The 16,696-nt window shown below is 34.3% G+C and overlaps 2 protein-coding genes across 2 annotated transcripts; one reads left to right on the forward strand and one right to left on the reverse strand.

Annotated features, from left to right (window-relative positions):
• Positions 1-2,582: 2,582 nt before the first annotated feature.
• LOC139189791 (uncharacterized) lies at positions 2,583-4,599 on the forward strand. The gene is made up of 3 exons (XM_070809016.1): positions 2,583-2,702; positions 2,814-3,299; positions 4,414-4,599. Exons 1-3 carry the CDS (start codon positions 2,583-2,585, stop codon positions 4,597-4,599), a joined length of 792 nt encoding a protein of 263 aa, XP_070665117.1.
• A 919-nt stretch (positions 4,600-5,518) lies between these two features.
• LOC103443128 (VQ motif-containing protein 17-like) lies at positions 5,519-6,527 on the reverse strand. The gene has a single exon (XM_008381913.4). The coding sequence runs from the start codon at positions 6,305-6,307 to the stop codon at positions 5,789-5,791; it is 519 nt and encodes a 172-aa protein (XP_008380135.2). The 5' UTR covers positions 6,308-6,527; the 3' UTR covers positions 5,519-5,788.
• Between the last annotated feature and the right edge of the window lie 10,169 nt (positions 6,528-16,696).

The following is a 16,696-nucleotide window of genomic DNA, read 5'->3' on the forward strand; positions in this document are numbered from 1 at the left end:
CATAAGCAAATTTATATGGGATTAGTGGGAATTGAGCACACTATTCAGTTGTAATAGTAAATGCTTTGAACTACTTGAGGGACAAGGATTGTCTGCCCTCCTTGTTTTCTTGCCCTTCTGTTTTGTGTGGTCACGGTTAAGCCACATCAACATTTTATATTGTTTTTTTATAGAGATAATAAGACAAAAATGAATAGTAATCTAAAATATTGACGTGGTTTAACCGTGACCACACAAATAGGAGGATATGGAAGGGCACAGGAACAAGGAGGGCAGACAATCCTTGTCCCTACTTGAGAGTAAGGTTAACGGGGCTTGCTGCTCAACCATCAAGAGAAATCATCCTTGTACTTGCGGAGGTCTTATGTTGTTTGACTCTACCTCTCCCACAACCACATAACAATTAGCAGAGATAGGAATCGAAGACAAGATTTTGTCGTAAATGCTCTCTAACTACTTACAAATTTTGGAAATATGTTTAATGGTATGGATGGACGACAAGTTATCTTGGAGGGGGAGGGGGTTGACTCTTGGTGTACGGTCGTTGTGTGATGACACTATTAAAGCACAAATGGTGCTTTGAGTAATCCCAGTCCCACCGCCATCTTAATTATTTGCAAATAATAAATTCAACAAAAATGTTGACTTTCCGCCGCTGTTTCTTAAGTCAACCATTAAAATAAACTGTGAAATTGGTTTTTTTTAGTTCTTATAATTTAAGTTTATCTAACCCAATTTGTTCGCTCGCACAATTATAGACGATCAAACTGATTCGTATATGGAGAATATTTTTTTAGATAAACAGTATTATCAACACTAAGCGGATGGAAGAGTAGGTTAATGGAGAATTTTTCTTGTTAAGAACAACATTGAAGGATGACTTAAAATACAAATGGTTGCGATCAAATAAATGCATTTTGGAGTAGCCATAAGAAGAAATTGTGCAACTTTTTATGCAGACGAAATGATAGCATTAGCAATTTTATTAAATATCAATGAGGACATTCGAGATAACATTAAGAGGATCTCAATCCAAATAAATTTCAACAAAACATAAAGGCCAATTTGGCCAAACAAGTTGCCACTTCTTTTAATGACATTGTTGACATAGAGTAGGTCGATAATCCATATCGCTTACACACACACATTTGAAGGATGACTTGAAATATAGATAGTTCTAATCCAATAACCGCATTTTGGGGAAGCCCTAAGAAGGAACCGTGCACCTTTTCCTACGATAAGGACATATGTACAGTGTCCATACACTTGCAGATGGGATATTTATATAAAGGAGAAATTAGGTTCACATCATTCTTTTTACTACTTCATTGATTAAAATCTTATTCATTTTTAATTTTTGATCAAAGTCCTTGGGTATTAATAACATCATTAATTATTTGAATAATAAAATATTTTTATTTGTAAATATATTCCTTTAGTGCTAAAAATGTTACAATTAGTATATTTATATTTATGGCTAAATTTTTTATCATATATTAGTTTCATTTTGTGCCCATATTTTTTAAAGTTTTATTTGTATTTGTATCCATGTGTATACCGTCATGTGACATTGTATATTTAATCAATGATAGAAAAATACATACGGTATATTTATGTTTTATGCCTAAACTTTGTATCATATATTTATATTTTTAGTTTGTACCCACTTTTAATTTGCAACATTTTTTTAAAATTTGTAGTATTTTCTTTTTAGTTTTATTTTGTACCCATGTATTAAATTTGTAGTATTTGCCTACATACTTTGTGTGTATGAACACATTTTTTTAGAAAATGCGAAGGAGAGAGGGAGAGAGAGAGAGAGAGAGAGAGAGAGAGAGAGAGAGAGAGAGAGAGAGAGAGAAAACGTGGGGGAAGTGGGAGGTTTTCGTTTTTGGTTATTTTTTTTAATTTTAAATATTAGAGATATTTTAACATCACCTGTAGGCGATGCTTCAATAAAAAACAGTAAAATTTGAACATGTGAAATTACATTATTGCCCATCATTTTTTTTGTGTAATAGAAGATTAAGTTGTCTTTTCAACCTCTTTTGGTTGACAAAGAGGGTTTCATTAATTAATAGAGATTAGAAAATAGATAAACACAATCATCTAAATTACGGCAAAAAAAGAAAAACGAATGCAATCCGAATGTATCGAACCTGACCCTAAAAAACTGAACTCATAATCCCGAACTGTTAGGTAATCAAAACCAAATGCAATCATCTTTTGGTTGATGAGGAAATACTGGGATGTGGTTGGTAAGGATATCGTGGATATGGTGAAGGCGTTTTGGTTCTCTGGGAAACTTCTACGGAAATTGAATCATACTCATCTTGTTCTAATTCCGAAAATTTATAGCCCTCGAAGTATGTCTCAGTTACGACGATATCCTTATAAAGTGTGGTTATAAGGTGATTGCTAAGCTATTGACCAATCGTATGAAGATGGTTATGCTACATCTTATTATTGCAAATCAATCGGCTTTTGTGGCTGGGAGACATATTTAGGATAATATCTTGGTGGTGCATGAGATATTGCATTCTCTCAATCAACAATGTGATGGGGATGAGGTTTTTGTGGCAATGAAGCTGGATATGGCGAAGGCTTATGACCGAGTTGAATGGACTTTTTTATTGGCAATGATGGAAGCCATGGGGTTTCCGACTAAGTTTTGTCATCGAATTGCGGAGTGTATCACTACGGTAACTTATAGTGTGCTAATTAATGGAGCGTCCACTGAGTTTATTCAACCATAAAGAGGGTTGCGGCAATGGGATCCTATGTCTCCGTTTCTGTTCTTAATTTGTGTCAAGGGTTTCTCGGCATTACTACGACAGAGGGAGGAACATGGATCTCTACATGGGGTGCGAGTGGCACCTGGTGAGATTTCATTATCACACTTATTCTTTGCATATGATGCTGTAATTTTCTATAAGGCTATGAAGGAAGAGGTTCAGGAGGTTATGGATGTGTTACAGTGTTATGCGGAAACTTTCGGGCAAGCTATTAATAGGGAGAATAGCTCCTTGTATTTTGGGGCTAATTGTTCGCGGAAACAACATAAACGACTTGCTATTTGTACTAATATTAAGGGTCGAGAAGACTTTGGTAAGTATTTGGGGATAAATGCTGATTTTGGCTCATTTAAGAAGGCAGTGTTTGAAGGGGTTCGTGAGGCTTTGGAAGGGATAATCAAAGGGTGGGCCAAGCAGTTTCTGTCCCCCGCTGGAAAAGAAGTTTTCATTAAAGCGGTGGCTATAGCGTTGCCAAACTATGCGATGTCTTATTTTAAGCTTCTGGTAGGCCTTTGTAAGGAATTGGAATCTGCTATATCTAAGTTTTGGTGGAAGGGGCATAAGGATAAAGGCGGCATGCACTGGATTTCTTGGCAGAAAATGAAACGAAGAAATAAGATAGGAAGGCTAGGGTTTAGGGACTTATTGTCTTTTAACCTAGCTTATTTAGCAAAGAATGGGTGGAGAAATTTTGCATAATCCGAGAACGTTGTTGGGACAAATTCTTAAAGCAAAATAATTTCTGGATCGATCGTTTGTGGAGGCTAAGCTGGGGAGAATATCCTTTTAGGGGTGGAAGGGTATCATTCAGAGGAGGCGGATTTTGAAGAGAGGTATAAGATGGCGGGTTGGTGATGGTAGGAGTATTTGTATTAGTCATGACCCTTGGCTTCCACGGCCTCATACTTATAAAGTTTGATCGAAACATATTGAAATGTCATTGATGGTGAAAGAACTGATTGGCTCAGAGGGGGACTTGGAAGGTTGACCTGATTCAGAGGTGTTTTGATGAGGAGAAGGGTAATCTCATCCTTGGGTTGTCAGTTAGCTTAGCCGGGTGCACAGACAGAGTCAAATAAATTGAAGTTTTTATTTGGCATTGCTGCAACAATTCCTTAGCAGTGCGGGTTAATCTACTTCAACACCAAATGCATGTGGATAATATATGTGTTATGTGTAGAGCAGCGGAGGAGACGGAGCAACACTTGTTCTTTGAATGTGAGTTTAGCCATGTGCTATGGTATTGCTGCTCATTGCAGCTGGACATGGTGTCTATTGCAGGACGGGACTTCCGATAGTATTGGCTGGGACTATGTGCTCGTTTTCATGACAACAATAGACAACATGAGCTATTGCATGAGTGTGTTTTTGTTATGTGGAGAATTTGGAAGAATTGAAATGAAATGGTATTTAAAGGATTTTTGGTTAATCCCATGGAGATGGTTAATTTGGTCAGGCATCAAATTCTTGATTTCGAGCATGCCAATGCTCGAAGAGGATAGAAGATGGCTGCTGTGAGGCTAGGAATGGAGCAAGCTTTGCGGGTCAACTGGTTCGATGGAATAGACCACCTTATGGGGTGCTAAAGATTAATTGCGATGGGGCTTGGTGTGGGAAGACTCGCAAAGGTGGCTATGGGTGGGTAGTGAGGGATTTTGCTGGTTTGTTGCAAACAGCTAGTGGGGAAGGAGGGTTGTTTTTCAATACTGAGGCAATGGCGAAGCTGCTGCAATTCGTGTGGCGTTACTGGTATGTATTGAGTTGGAATGTGAGGAAGTGGAGGTTGAATCGGATTCTCAGGTGATCATTCAAATGCTTAATGGGGAGTATGTGATCGATGCTACTTTGGAATGTTTTATTCATGCTATTGGTCTTTTGGTATCTCAATTAGGAAGGGTGAAGTTTGTGTTTTTTAAGTGGAATGGAAGTGCCGCTGCTCACGCTGTCGCCTCATATGTTGCCTCACATAGAGGTGCTTTCCGTTGGAATGCTTTTGGTCCTGAGTTTTTATTTAATATTCTTACTAAAGATATAAATGTATCTATTAGAATCTAGTAAAGTTTACCTTTTGACAAAAACAAAAAAACAAAAAAAAACAAAGACAAGTGGCTTATGCAGAATCAAGAAATGTGTTTAATAACTTTAATTTCATATGGGCAATAAAAGAATTGGAAGTTTCTGGGAAGGACTAACTATAACTAAACTTAGGAGGAGCGAGCATGTGCAATTCATTTCCAAAAGACGACTTGTGGTAATTATAATTAATCAGGAAATAATTAATTAATTAGTTGCAACAAGACTCTTGCAAGAAAAGTAATACGTATATCAAAAGAGAAGTATTATGAGTACTCTAAAAATCTCATTTTACACTTTTTATAATTTTTCCTAATATACAAAGTTTGGAGTGTAAAATGAGATTTTTAGAGTGCTAATAACAATTCTCTTATCGAATCCCTATAATTTTCCTTTTAGCACGTTCCTATTTTTTAAGGAAATTGTTATTAGCACTTCAAAAATCTCATTTGGCACTCCAAACTTTCTATAATTAGAAAGAAAAATACACTTATAAAGAGTGTATAATGAGATTTTTGGAATGCTAATAACATTTCTCTTTTTTAATCCAAACCCTAATTGTCCATTGCATCCAGACAAACAAGTGGACCCCACATACATAAGACAAGTAGCAACTCCAGCATCCAAAAAGTTAAATATTAATTATTCAATTAAAAAACAAAAAACAAATAAATTATTTATTAAAGTAACATTATAATCTTTACACAAGAAATTAATAGAGACAGATAAGAACATCAGAAAAATTGGAAAAATGCAGAGACAGATGAATAGACAAGTAATTTCACTAGAATTAAGTTAAAACCCGCTAAAATCCCAAGAAAATTAAACAAATGTTTCAGACTACTCTAATGAAAACCTTAGATTTTTCTTGAATTACACAGAAAATATTAATTTTTTTGACCTAGACAAGTTGAGTTCCTTCAAATTAAGCCATGCAGGAGGTGAGAATTTGGAGCGTCCATAGTGGGTATCAAAGGAAATTCACCACCAAATTCCTGAATAAACCCCTCCAAATCTGCAAATCTCTCAAGAAACCCACCAGAGTTTTCTGCATTCCACATCAGCCCTTCTTCTCCCTTAATTCTGTCTCTCGATTGGTCCACAAATCCCTTGCACCCAGCTCTCATCTTGTCAGCCATGATCAATGCATTCTTTTTGCTGGGTTTGGGTCCTTCTCTGCTGGGTATACTTGTTGGGTTTTTCTTGTTGTTCCTCCTGTTGCTGCAGCCGCCGTTTTCCGATGGTTTTCCGGTGAGTCTCTGAACCAGCTCCCTGAAGTTTGCCACGTCAGTCTTGATGATCTCTGGGGCATATATGTGAATAATTCGGATTTTGGGCTTTGGTTTTGATATTGTTTGTGAGTGTCTGTGGATTGCAAGTGCTTCTGGCATATTTAAGCAGAAAGTTTGCTTCTTGGTTAGTGTCTGAGCCTCCTCCATGGGAAATATTTAGAGAGAGAAACAAGAGAGAGAGGGGTCTGGGTTCTTTGGGAGAGATGGGGGGATTGAGGAATTTGGTGTAATATTTGTTCAGAATTGTGGTGAAGGTGAGGTTTATATAAGTAAGGGGAAAAGAATAATAGAAGGGGTGGTTAGTTGTTAATTAATTTAAATTGGGAGGACAAATGGAAAAAAACTAAGAAAAAGAACAAGAGGGGAGAAAAAGCTGGCTTTTGGAGTGAGGGGTTGGATGAATCCTTGTGTGGCAAAATGTTAAGAGTCAATGGAGAAATTAATGGAACTCATTGGTCCCCTCTTCTCCAATTGGGATTTCATTATAATTTGTATGTGTATATTATATATATGTTATGTTTTGATAGAAGATGTGCAAAGTTGTACAATGTATCTTTATCATACATGGCATGCCCCAAATCATCCCAATTTTCCATTCAACTTGTAACTAATAAGCCAATGGTCTCATGTTTGAATCGCCCTCCCTCGTAAAATAAAGTTTGTGTAGATTGTTCTATCGTTTGTCCAAAAAAAATGTCAATTGCAAAATTGTAATGCATGTAGTTTGTTACTTAGTGTTAAATCACTTAATACGCTATTTAAACACACAAAACTGACATACTTTCATAAAATTCACATGTAACGCATTTGGCATAGTCTAGTTTGGTCTAGTGTGGTAATGTAACATAGTAATAATAGTGATAACCAATAAGAAGATGCAAGGGCCACAAAATAAGAAAATTAATGTAGTCGGAGTGGTTCTTTTTAAGAAGTATGTGTATATTTGATATCACTAGATCGTAGTAATAATAACCAATCTCTGTATCTACAAACTTTTTATGAGGAAAAAGTTCACTTATCCACTCCATCTCCATATATGGGTAATATGCCATTATGCATAGATTATATATGGATCATTACACAAAACCGTGTAGGTAGAAGAAAAACAAAGTCATGGCCGGTTCATGGCTTGCACAAGCGTACGACAGCGGTACCTAATCCCGCGTTTCAGGCCAACACAAATTCAACAAGATCTAAAACTTGCTATGGGAAGCACACCGACGAACAATCATATTTTTTAGGTTAAAGTAATCTAAATAAACTGTGTACAATCCAGCAAAGCATGCGGCAATAGTTGAGTGCATGATGCCTGTAGCTGGGTAGAATCGAAGAAAATAATTCAATTAGCTGTGTATACTAGTATGTGTGTGTATATACAGTTCTTCTATATGTTGCAGTTAACTACACTTGAGGAACAATAATATCGACCATATATTGACAACTTTCACAACATCGATATCTATAGTATCAACAATAAAGACAGCATACCTATAGCATAATGACTACATATCTGCATTTTCTTTAAATGCAGTTAACTGTAACCTAGGAGGGTAAGCACATATCATGAGTTCAAATCATGCATGTAACTAAGGAAAGACCATGTTAATTTTGAAAGCTACCTCATCCAAAAGTTTGACAATAATTAAACTAATTAATTTTGAGACGATATCTATTTTGATAAGGGCAACACTATTCCATCGTATTCAGATCAATCTACCCACAAATAGTGAGATTCTATCGATATGAACCAGTAATATAACATGGACGTTGTTAAATATTGGTCTAATTAAGTTGAGTACTTAAACAATGGAAGATTATTTACGTAAGAGAATCTAATTATCTTTCATAGTTATGTGTATAAAAGCAAATTTGTACGGATGCATGAGGTATATCTCACTTGCTAAATTGCAAAACCGACTTGGATGTCGATCTCTTAACCATTAATTTTGTCAATATGCTTTCACCTCATAGCTACACGTACAGCGAGTACCTACCATGCAAGGCCGGTTCTAAGTATTGTCACTACTCACTTACGGAGCTTTCGATCCCAAACACTTAGGCAAAACCCAAACAAACTCATTTGTTTAAGTCTTAATTATCTTACAAATTCATAAGATAATTATATTGACTGTGTCTTTGCACTGGATTTAAGAATGGGTCTCGCACTAGGCATTATGTATAAAATGATGAAAGCAAAACGATATAATAGCATGTAATGGACAAATGAAAACATTCAGTAGATTTTTGTGACTTGGCATAAGTGAGATTAAGATAGGTCTAGATATTAGGTTAATTAGCAGTATTTTCTTAACAGAGGTCTCGTTTTACTGTAACAAAACAAAATAGGTATATGATTCGTTGTAGGATTTAGTATATAAAATCTTTTTGATATTTAACTGTTTCTCTTTGCTTTGCTCAAGAATACGAGATTCATATACGATAAATCATCCTCGTTTGACTAGAGTAAACCAAAATTCCTGCTAAGAAATGTTGATAATGCTACTAGAAGGTATGCATGAATGCATGGCATATAAACAAAATGTTTAGGTTAGAATTTTGCTCAGTGGCGTGGTCACATGGCAGATGACTGCTTGCAGAACAATTTGTTCAACTGCTTAAACTTTATGACCTTTTTACACGTTCATGCATGCAGAGAAAGGAAGTCATGCCAATGAGAACGCAACCCTTAAATGGCAAGTGATGATTAATAACTTTCAATTTTTTTTCCTTTTTTTGTTTTACTTTTTAATTTTACTATTAAAAGGGAAAAAGTTTAAAATTATTACAATAATTCAAATGAGAGAGAGTTTCGAACCTGGGGAAACATGATAGAAATTCAACAACCTATTCTACTAGAATACTGCACCACATGTAAAGCAGAAAAGAGTTTTTTAATGGCGTCTAACGTCCAGTCAGAAACACTTTTTTTTTAAGTCTCTATGCTCTATTCTCAAAATAATGTTGTTGCATAAAACCGATACTAAATGCACATTTTCGTGTCTATATAGCAAACTACGTATATGCATCAACAAGATGCATGAAAGATCTCTCATTCATCAAAGATTAATAATTTGTACAATAAAAGAAATTAGGAATTTAATTAGAGATTTTTTTTTTCTTGGTGGAGAGCATGATAAATAATTTGATAGCCGGCAGATAAAATATTTATTCGATATTTGAGTGTACGGGTGAAGATCTTCCGGTTTTGATTCGGCGAATAATAACCGTCGGATGTGCACGTGATGAACTGACACCCTTGAATCCATGATGATGGTGTTTGCGTCACCTGGGAGAGCACACGAGTCTCGTGCGTGCAGGCTTGGGCCGGCCCACTGCCCAACTCCTACGCATGATATGGTACGATATTATGTGATGGCATCTTTTCACTCACAGCGAAGACTCAATCTCAACTGCCACGTGGCGACGTGAGTGCTGTGGCTGTTTCCCAAGTGGGAGCCAATCCAACGAGTAAGAGTGCGAGGCCACTCTTTTGAATTTTGAACTTTTTTTTTTGTATTTTGTTTTTATTTATTTTTTTATTTTAATAAAATCTTGACATCCTTCTTAATTAGGTAAAAGGTTATATTGTAGCAGAAGTTTTTAAACGGAGAAGGATTGTCTGCCCTCCTAGTTTCAGTGCCCTCCTATGCCCTCCTGATTGTGTGGTCACGGTTAAACCACGTTAATATTTTATATTACTATTCATTTTTGTCTTATTATATCTATAAAAAAATAATATAAAATAATGATGTGGCTTAACCGTGACCACACAAAACAGGAGGGCATGGAAGAGCACTGAAACTAGGAGGGCAGACAATCCTCCTCCTTTTAAACTATGAGTAATGTTATTCATACATATTTTTATATTATCTTAGGTGACATTTGATGTGGATAGTCACATCATTTCAAAAATTTGCAAAATCCAAAGAAATAAATGAGAAAGACTCATCGTATACCACAATAATCATTTAATTAACTAATTTTTCTTAATTATTACTTTATTAAATAATGAACTAAATTAAAAAATCTGATTAATTCAAATAATGTGGCTGTCCACATCAAATATCATCTAAGATGGTATAAAAATGTGGTACAAACTGATATTAAACTATACCATAAGGTTAGTTTTGGTTTCTGAACTTTTTAATAGTTGCTCTCGTCTTCATATTTTGTACTGTGTTGCACGTGTGTCCCTTTCGTAATTCCGTCAAATTTTCTATGAAGTTATGGGGTAAGATGAGTATTTTATCAAAGATGAAAACAAAATAATAACATGAGAAAAATGGAGCAATTAGAATTTTTTTATCTCAACTTTTATAAATTCTTTATAGTTAACTGAATTGATTTTTTTTTTCATGAATATAAAACCTAATTTATTCTAAAAAGAGAAGAGTATTTTTTCTGGTTGAATAAAAGGGAAGAGTTTGACTCCTTAAAGTTAAGGAGGAGTTTATCCTCAGAATACTTTGTGGCCTATTCACCATATTTCTTATTTATGATCAAAACCGTTCATATTTTGTTTTTGTTTTTTTGACAAAAAATCATTCATATTATAAATCACTATGTAAAGATCGTCTCTGCAAAAAAATATTTTGAGGAGTTCTTCCTCAATCCTTGAAGAGCCAGGTATTTCTCTTTAAAAAAAATTTTATTTTCTTATTTTTTTTATGAAATTCTTATTTTATCCTCTCAACTTAACGAATTAGTTGACAAGGTCAACAAAAATGACTACTAGTGCAACAAAATGACATAATTTGAGGACGAGATAAATTATTAGTATTTAAGGACAAAAAATAAACTCATGGTATCAATCAAGGACCTTTGCTACAATTTAGTCTTAGGTAAAATTAGAACTTGGGTTGCACAACATGCCTCTTCTCTTGTAAAGCTTAGCTGGATGATCTTGTTCAAAGATCGTATAAAAAATGCTCTTTGAAGCCTTGAGTAGGTTTTTAGGCTCTTTCAAATGAGTTAGGGTTTTTTATTTTTTATTTTTTATTTTTTTATTTTTTTTATCTAGCGTGCCATCGTTGGCTTAGACGAATGGAATGATTTGTATGTTGTTATTGTTAGATTGTTAATTTGTGTCACAAGTAAATCAATTTTTTTTTATTAACAGAATGTACCATAGGAATAAATCTATATTAAGTTCTTTTTTGTGCCTTGTTACCAAGGCTTTCATATATTTTCTTTGTGTTATACCAAGTGATAATCACAAATTGATCGAATCTTGTTTCACCTCAATTTGCAATTCTCATGTAAACATTAGACAAAATGTAAAGCAAGCTATATGAGAAAGAAAAGACGGTCAGTAAAGTAAGTTAAATATATATTAATTAATAAAATATATAAATAAATGGACCTATTCATCTTTCTACATATTTCTACATAAAATAAATATATACGATAATCCACCATTTTATTATTCGTATTAGTACTTATTATCTTTTCTTGTCTTATAAATTTCATTAATTTAATAAAATTTTAATGTATTTCCTAAAAACTCTCAAAGAATTTGTTATAATACGATCCAACAAAAAGGATTCTTAGTGGGGGATTATTTTTTGGAGATATAGAAAGATGCAAGACTTTATTAACTAATTTCACGGAAGAAAGTGAAAGAATTCACTCTTTTATTTTGTTTAATAAAGATTTCCCAAAAAGTAGGTTGCAGAATTTTTGAAGTCTTTATGTATGTTGAGTTGAATGTTATTGTCTTCTACCTTTCTGTTGCCTTTATAGAACAAGTTTTCCCTTGAGTTTGAGCTTTTCCTCTTAGATCATTCCTTTCTGATCCCAGTTGCTAATGTGACTACTATCAGAGAATAAGTTTTCAACTTTATCCCTCTGAAACTACCAAACTGTCATCTGAAAGCATCTTCCTTTTGTAAAAAAACCGGCTGAGTTGCCATCATTAGTGCGAAAGAGGGCTTCTTTGTCCCCCATGTTACCACGTCATTATGTACTCTTGAAATAGGCTTAAATGTCGAAGTGATCCCTATGTTATAGTCATATGGCCAATTTAATTCCCGTGTTTTTTATTTGGCTAATTTAGTCCTTGTATTTGTCTATGTTAGCCAATTAAGGACATTTCATTCAATCTCTTTTAAAAAATTCATAAGTAAAATTATATGATATATAATTACCGTTTCTCTATACAGAAAAATGAAAGTCAATGAGAAATAACTCATAAAAGAGATAAAACTTCCAATCTGAAAAATGATTAAGGTTGTGACATAGAAAAAGGGGGTAATGTTAGGGAGAAGGTCGAAGAGTTGGGAGGAGATTTTTTTTTTTAATTTTTAAATATTTTAAATCAAATAAATAATTTTATAATCATTTATAAAATAAAATTTTCATAAATTAGATGGAATGTACTTGATTGGCTAATGGAGGTAAACACAAAGATCAAATTGGCTAAATTGGGCATCAAATAGACCCAATGCAAAATTCAGTCCAAACAGCCTGTATATGTATATATTAAATTTGAAATAAAGGAGTTCTTCCATGTGATCATGAGTATGAATCTGACGATTCCATCTTACTGCATGCATTTTGAGAGTGTAGTGTCTATGGTACTACTACTGGACTGATAATTTTCTTATTTTCGCTAATATCATATGGGAAATGATGATTACACACCTTTTTTATTTTTTATTTTCTTTCCTTACGTCTGTAGCCCCAGAAGTTAATTACTACATAAGGTATGTAAATGATAACTACACACCTTCTCTTTTCTTCTTATATGTATGTATATCTCTTTTTATTTCTAGCTATCAAATTAGAAAAAACAAATAAAAACAACCGACATAATTAAATAGAGTATGTACTTCCTACCAAGGTAATTTGACTGAAGCCCTAGGTTTTTATAGCATAATCAGGAAAAAAAAAATATTGCGCGCGTATCTATGTAAAATAAAACATGACTAACAATTTAACAAATCAAAAGATTTAGGCCATTAAGTTATTAGAGAAAATCCAAACCCTTTAATAAGGCTACGTGAGCATGCATGCGCCATCTAATGTATAATTAATTAGTCATATAGTTCGTATATTACTGACCCACTCAACATTTTCTCTAATCTTAATAGTTAACGATCAACAATATCTAATCAGTTACTTTTATAGACCAGTTCATGGCATGTTTTTATATTATCTGTCAAACATTTGCAGCAGCAAATCAAGTCCTACGTAACTGCCTACACTTTCAACAACTCACTTGAGATTTTAATATATATATATATATATATATATATATATATATTCTAATTATTTTACTTTTACTGTTTCGTTTTTATGTGCCGTGTGTCAATAGTCGTCGACTGCTTCAGTAAAGAAGTATTGCATTCACACAGTAAACCGTTTGCATGTCTGTTACCAGTTGCTTTCATGGTTGATTTGCGGTCCTGCAGGATTACCCAAATGTTCTCGTCAAGGCAAATCATTGACATGCATGGCAGCAACTCCCCTGTGTATGCTACCAACTTAATTATACGACTTAATTAACAAGTAATAACTAATTAACTAACGTCTGCGATCATATATGGACTCATTGAGATTTGATGTTGATTTGTTTTTACTGAAAATATGAGTACATCCTTTGAAATTTAATTTTCTTTAATTAAAACCCATCATGATAAATTTCTCTAACAAAAACCCAATGACTAGGCTCCAACTAAGCAATATCCATAATTAAGTTTGACTTGGCACAATTTGTATTTTTGGATGTCTAAATTACCCCTAATAACACTTAGGTTGTGTCTCTCACTTATTATCTACATTTATTTTACCTTAGTTCATTCAATTAAATGTTCAAATACCTTAAGGGGATTTGGAAAAAAATTTAAATGTCATGATTCCTATGTATTTAATAGCAAAAATTTACATGATACCAATGTTCCTTGTATAGTTGTTTTCACATGATGCTAACAGGTAAATTAGTATATCCTACAATATAAAAAAGTTATTTTATTCAAAATTATCAATATTTTATATGTAACTTAGGTAAATTATTTTGCACAACATATATAACAATATAAGTTCCTAGTAAATTATGTAATGATCCATGCAAAATAATTTACCTACAAAATAAATAAATATTTTTTATTCAAAATTAATTAAATACCAATATTTTGCATATATATATATATATATATATAAAACAATTTACCTACATGCAAAATAATTTACCTACAAAATAAAAGAATGTCGATTGATTGCACACTCTATATAATAATAAAAAAAATGTGGCTAGTATATATGTAATATCACATGAAAAATAATTTACCTACAAAATAAATAAATGTTTTTAGCCAATTGATTCAAATTAATTAATTACATATTATTTTACATAAAAACATAGATAAATTATTTGTCCGCATATATATAATTTAAAAAAAATGTGTCTAATACATACATGCAAAATAATTTACCTACAATGATTGTCAAACAAATAAAAGAAATTAAAACAAAAGAAATTAAACATATGATGGTAAGAGAAGTATAAAAAGTAGATAATTCCATAATAATAAGGCACTTATTTCTCACAATTATGGTGAATAATTAAATTCATTAACATAATTAGAGTGTTGTGGCATAATTGTAAATAGTTTGAAAATAATATGACACATCCCGACCCAGAGGATCAAGGCGTGTTGGCCGTCACGTGAGCGTGACGTAACCAAAAGTGCGACACGGAAGCAAGATATAACAGAATATGAAGGAATTCAAACCAATCTCTAGTAGAACCACCTACTAGAGTAAAAGGATGAGTTATAAGGTAAACACATAAATTCAGAGCATAGGTTTAAGTGCAGTCAAGTAGGACCAAAATAGAAGTACAACACCCGCAGGTGGGTCCTACATGTAGAGCGTCTGTCAGAATGCCGGAAAAAGACCTCGAGAGCCACCAACTGCTAACTAGAACCTGGAGGGGTGCAAAACAAAGATGAGTGGGTCAGTAAAATCAAAGATTTTCCAAAACATTTCATTTAAAACATTTCTAACCCCTCATCGTAAAACCTGTATACTTTCCCAGAAAAATAGTATATAAACATATATATACACATATCATCAAAACTTAGCTCATATCCATCAACATAACATCTCAGAAATAAAATGCCACACCATGCCAAATATAATTAGAAATGCATCAATATCAATCAGGTGAAATAATAAATCAACCGGAGACCCTACAATGGTCCTGTACGGCTGATTCTAAAGCTCAACATCCTACTCAGCCGGAGTCACCACAGTGACCTATACGGCCCTGCCGGAGTCACCAACTGTGACCTGTACGACACTACACTGCACATCACTCGAAACTACGTATAGTAGTCTGTACGATGAAAGATGTATAAATACGCTCTAGTGCTTCTCTCATCAATCATCAGCGCGCATAACTAAGGTCACCCACTAGTCAGAATCACATCTAGTGATCTATACGACTAGCATGTCGGAACTCTCACATGGTCTGTACGACATCCACCTACTTGGATCCAAGACGAGCGTGCGGTGTGGTGAATAATAATATAAGCACTAACACCTAGGGTGCAGGTTATGAGCTTTCAATGCAATTCTCATAAAATAACTCATCTGAATAATATAAAAACTCACATGTGCGTCCACCGCGTTAATTAACATATATATGCATCAATTATCAAACTAAATATCTCAACATTTGCATGCATGGCAATTTAAATCATAATTTTCATATAAATGCATTTTCTAGGAAAACAGTTGTATATAGGTAATACGAAAACAAAACTGCCCACTCACTGATAAGTCGATGGGTCGTAACCCCCGCGACGTGCCTGGATGCGCTCGTCCTCGGGATAGGTGTCACCTATATGTGAAACAACTATAAAAACGTTAATTTAAACACATAACCAACAATTCGAAATAACTTCTCATACGATGCTCAATTTGGGTATATGAATATATCACATCGACCTACTCGACGTCACGGACGTCGAGAAATTTTTAAATAAATTTTTTGGTGTCGCACGCGCCCCCACGCGCCAGGGAACGCACGGACACACGCGCCCCCCACGCGTGTCATCTTCCCCAGCCAGTCGCCGGACTGGTTTTTCCGGTGGCCGGATTCCGGCGAGTTTTAAAACTTCTTGTTCTCCTTCGTTTCTCAACCATTTTCTTCGTATTTTATACCAAAATGAAGCCCTAAACATGTAGAATCACGATACACTATTTTTAAGCTCCAAAAACAACTAAATCTCACCGGAAAAATCCAAGCAAAATCGGCCAAACTCAACCCTCGTGATCCCGACGTCCAAATCCTTTAAACAAAGCACTCCGAGCTTCCTTGGGACCTCACTAAGCTCACTATAAGCTTAGAATTCCCTGAAACACAACATTTCACGTGTGCATGAACAGTGACCAAAAATGGGGGATTCGGGTTCACGTGAAATTGAAGGTTCCATGTCCTAAAACTAGCACCAATCAACTCAAAACATCACGAGGATGAAGATTCATACCTTGGTTGCTTCGATCCACTGAGTTTTGGGGGATTTTGGGTGT

The sequence above is a fragment of the Malus domestica genome, chromosome 12 (genome assembly GCF_042453785.1).
Source record: "Malus domestica chromosome 12, GDT2T_hap1".
Classification (NCBI taxonomy): Eukaryota; Viridiplantae; Streptophyta; class Magnoliopsida; order Rosales; family Rosaceae; genus Malus; species Malus domestica.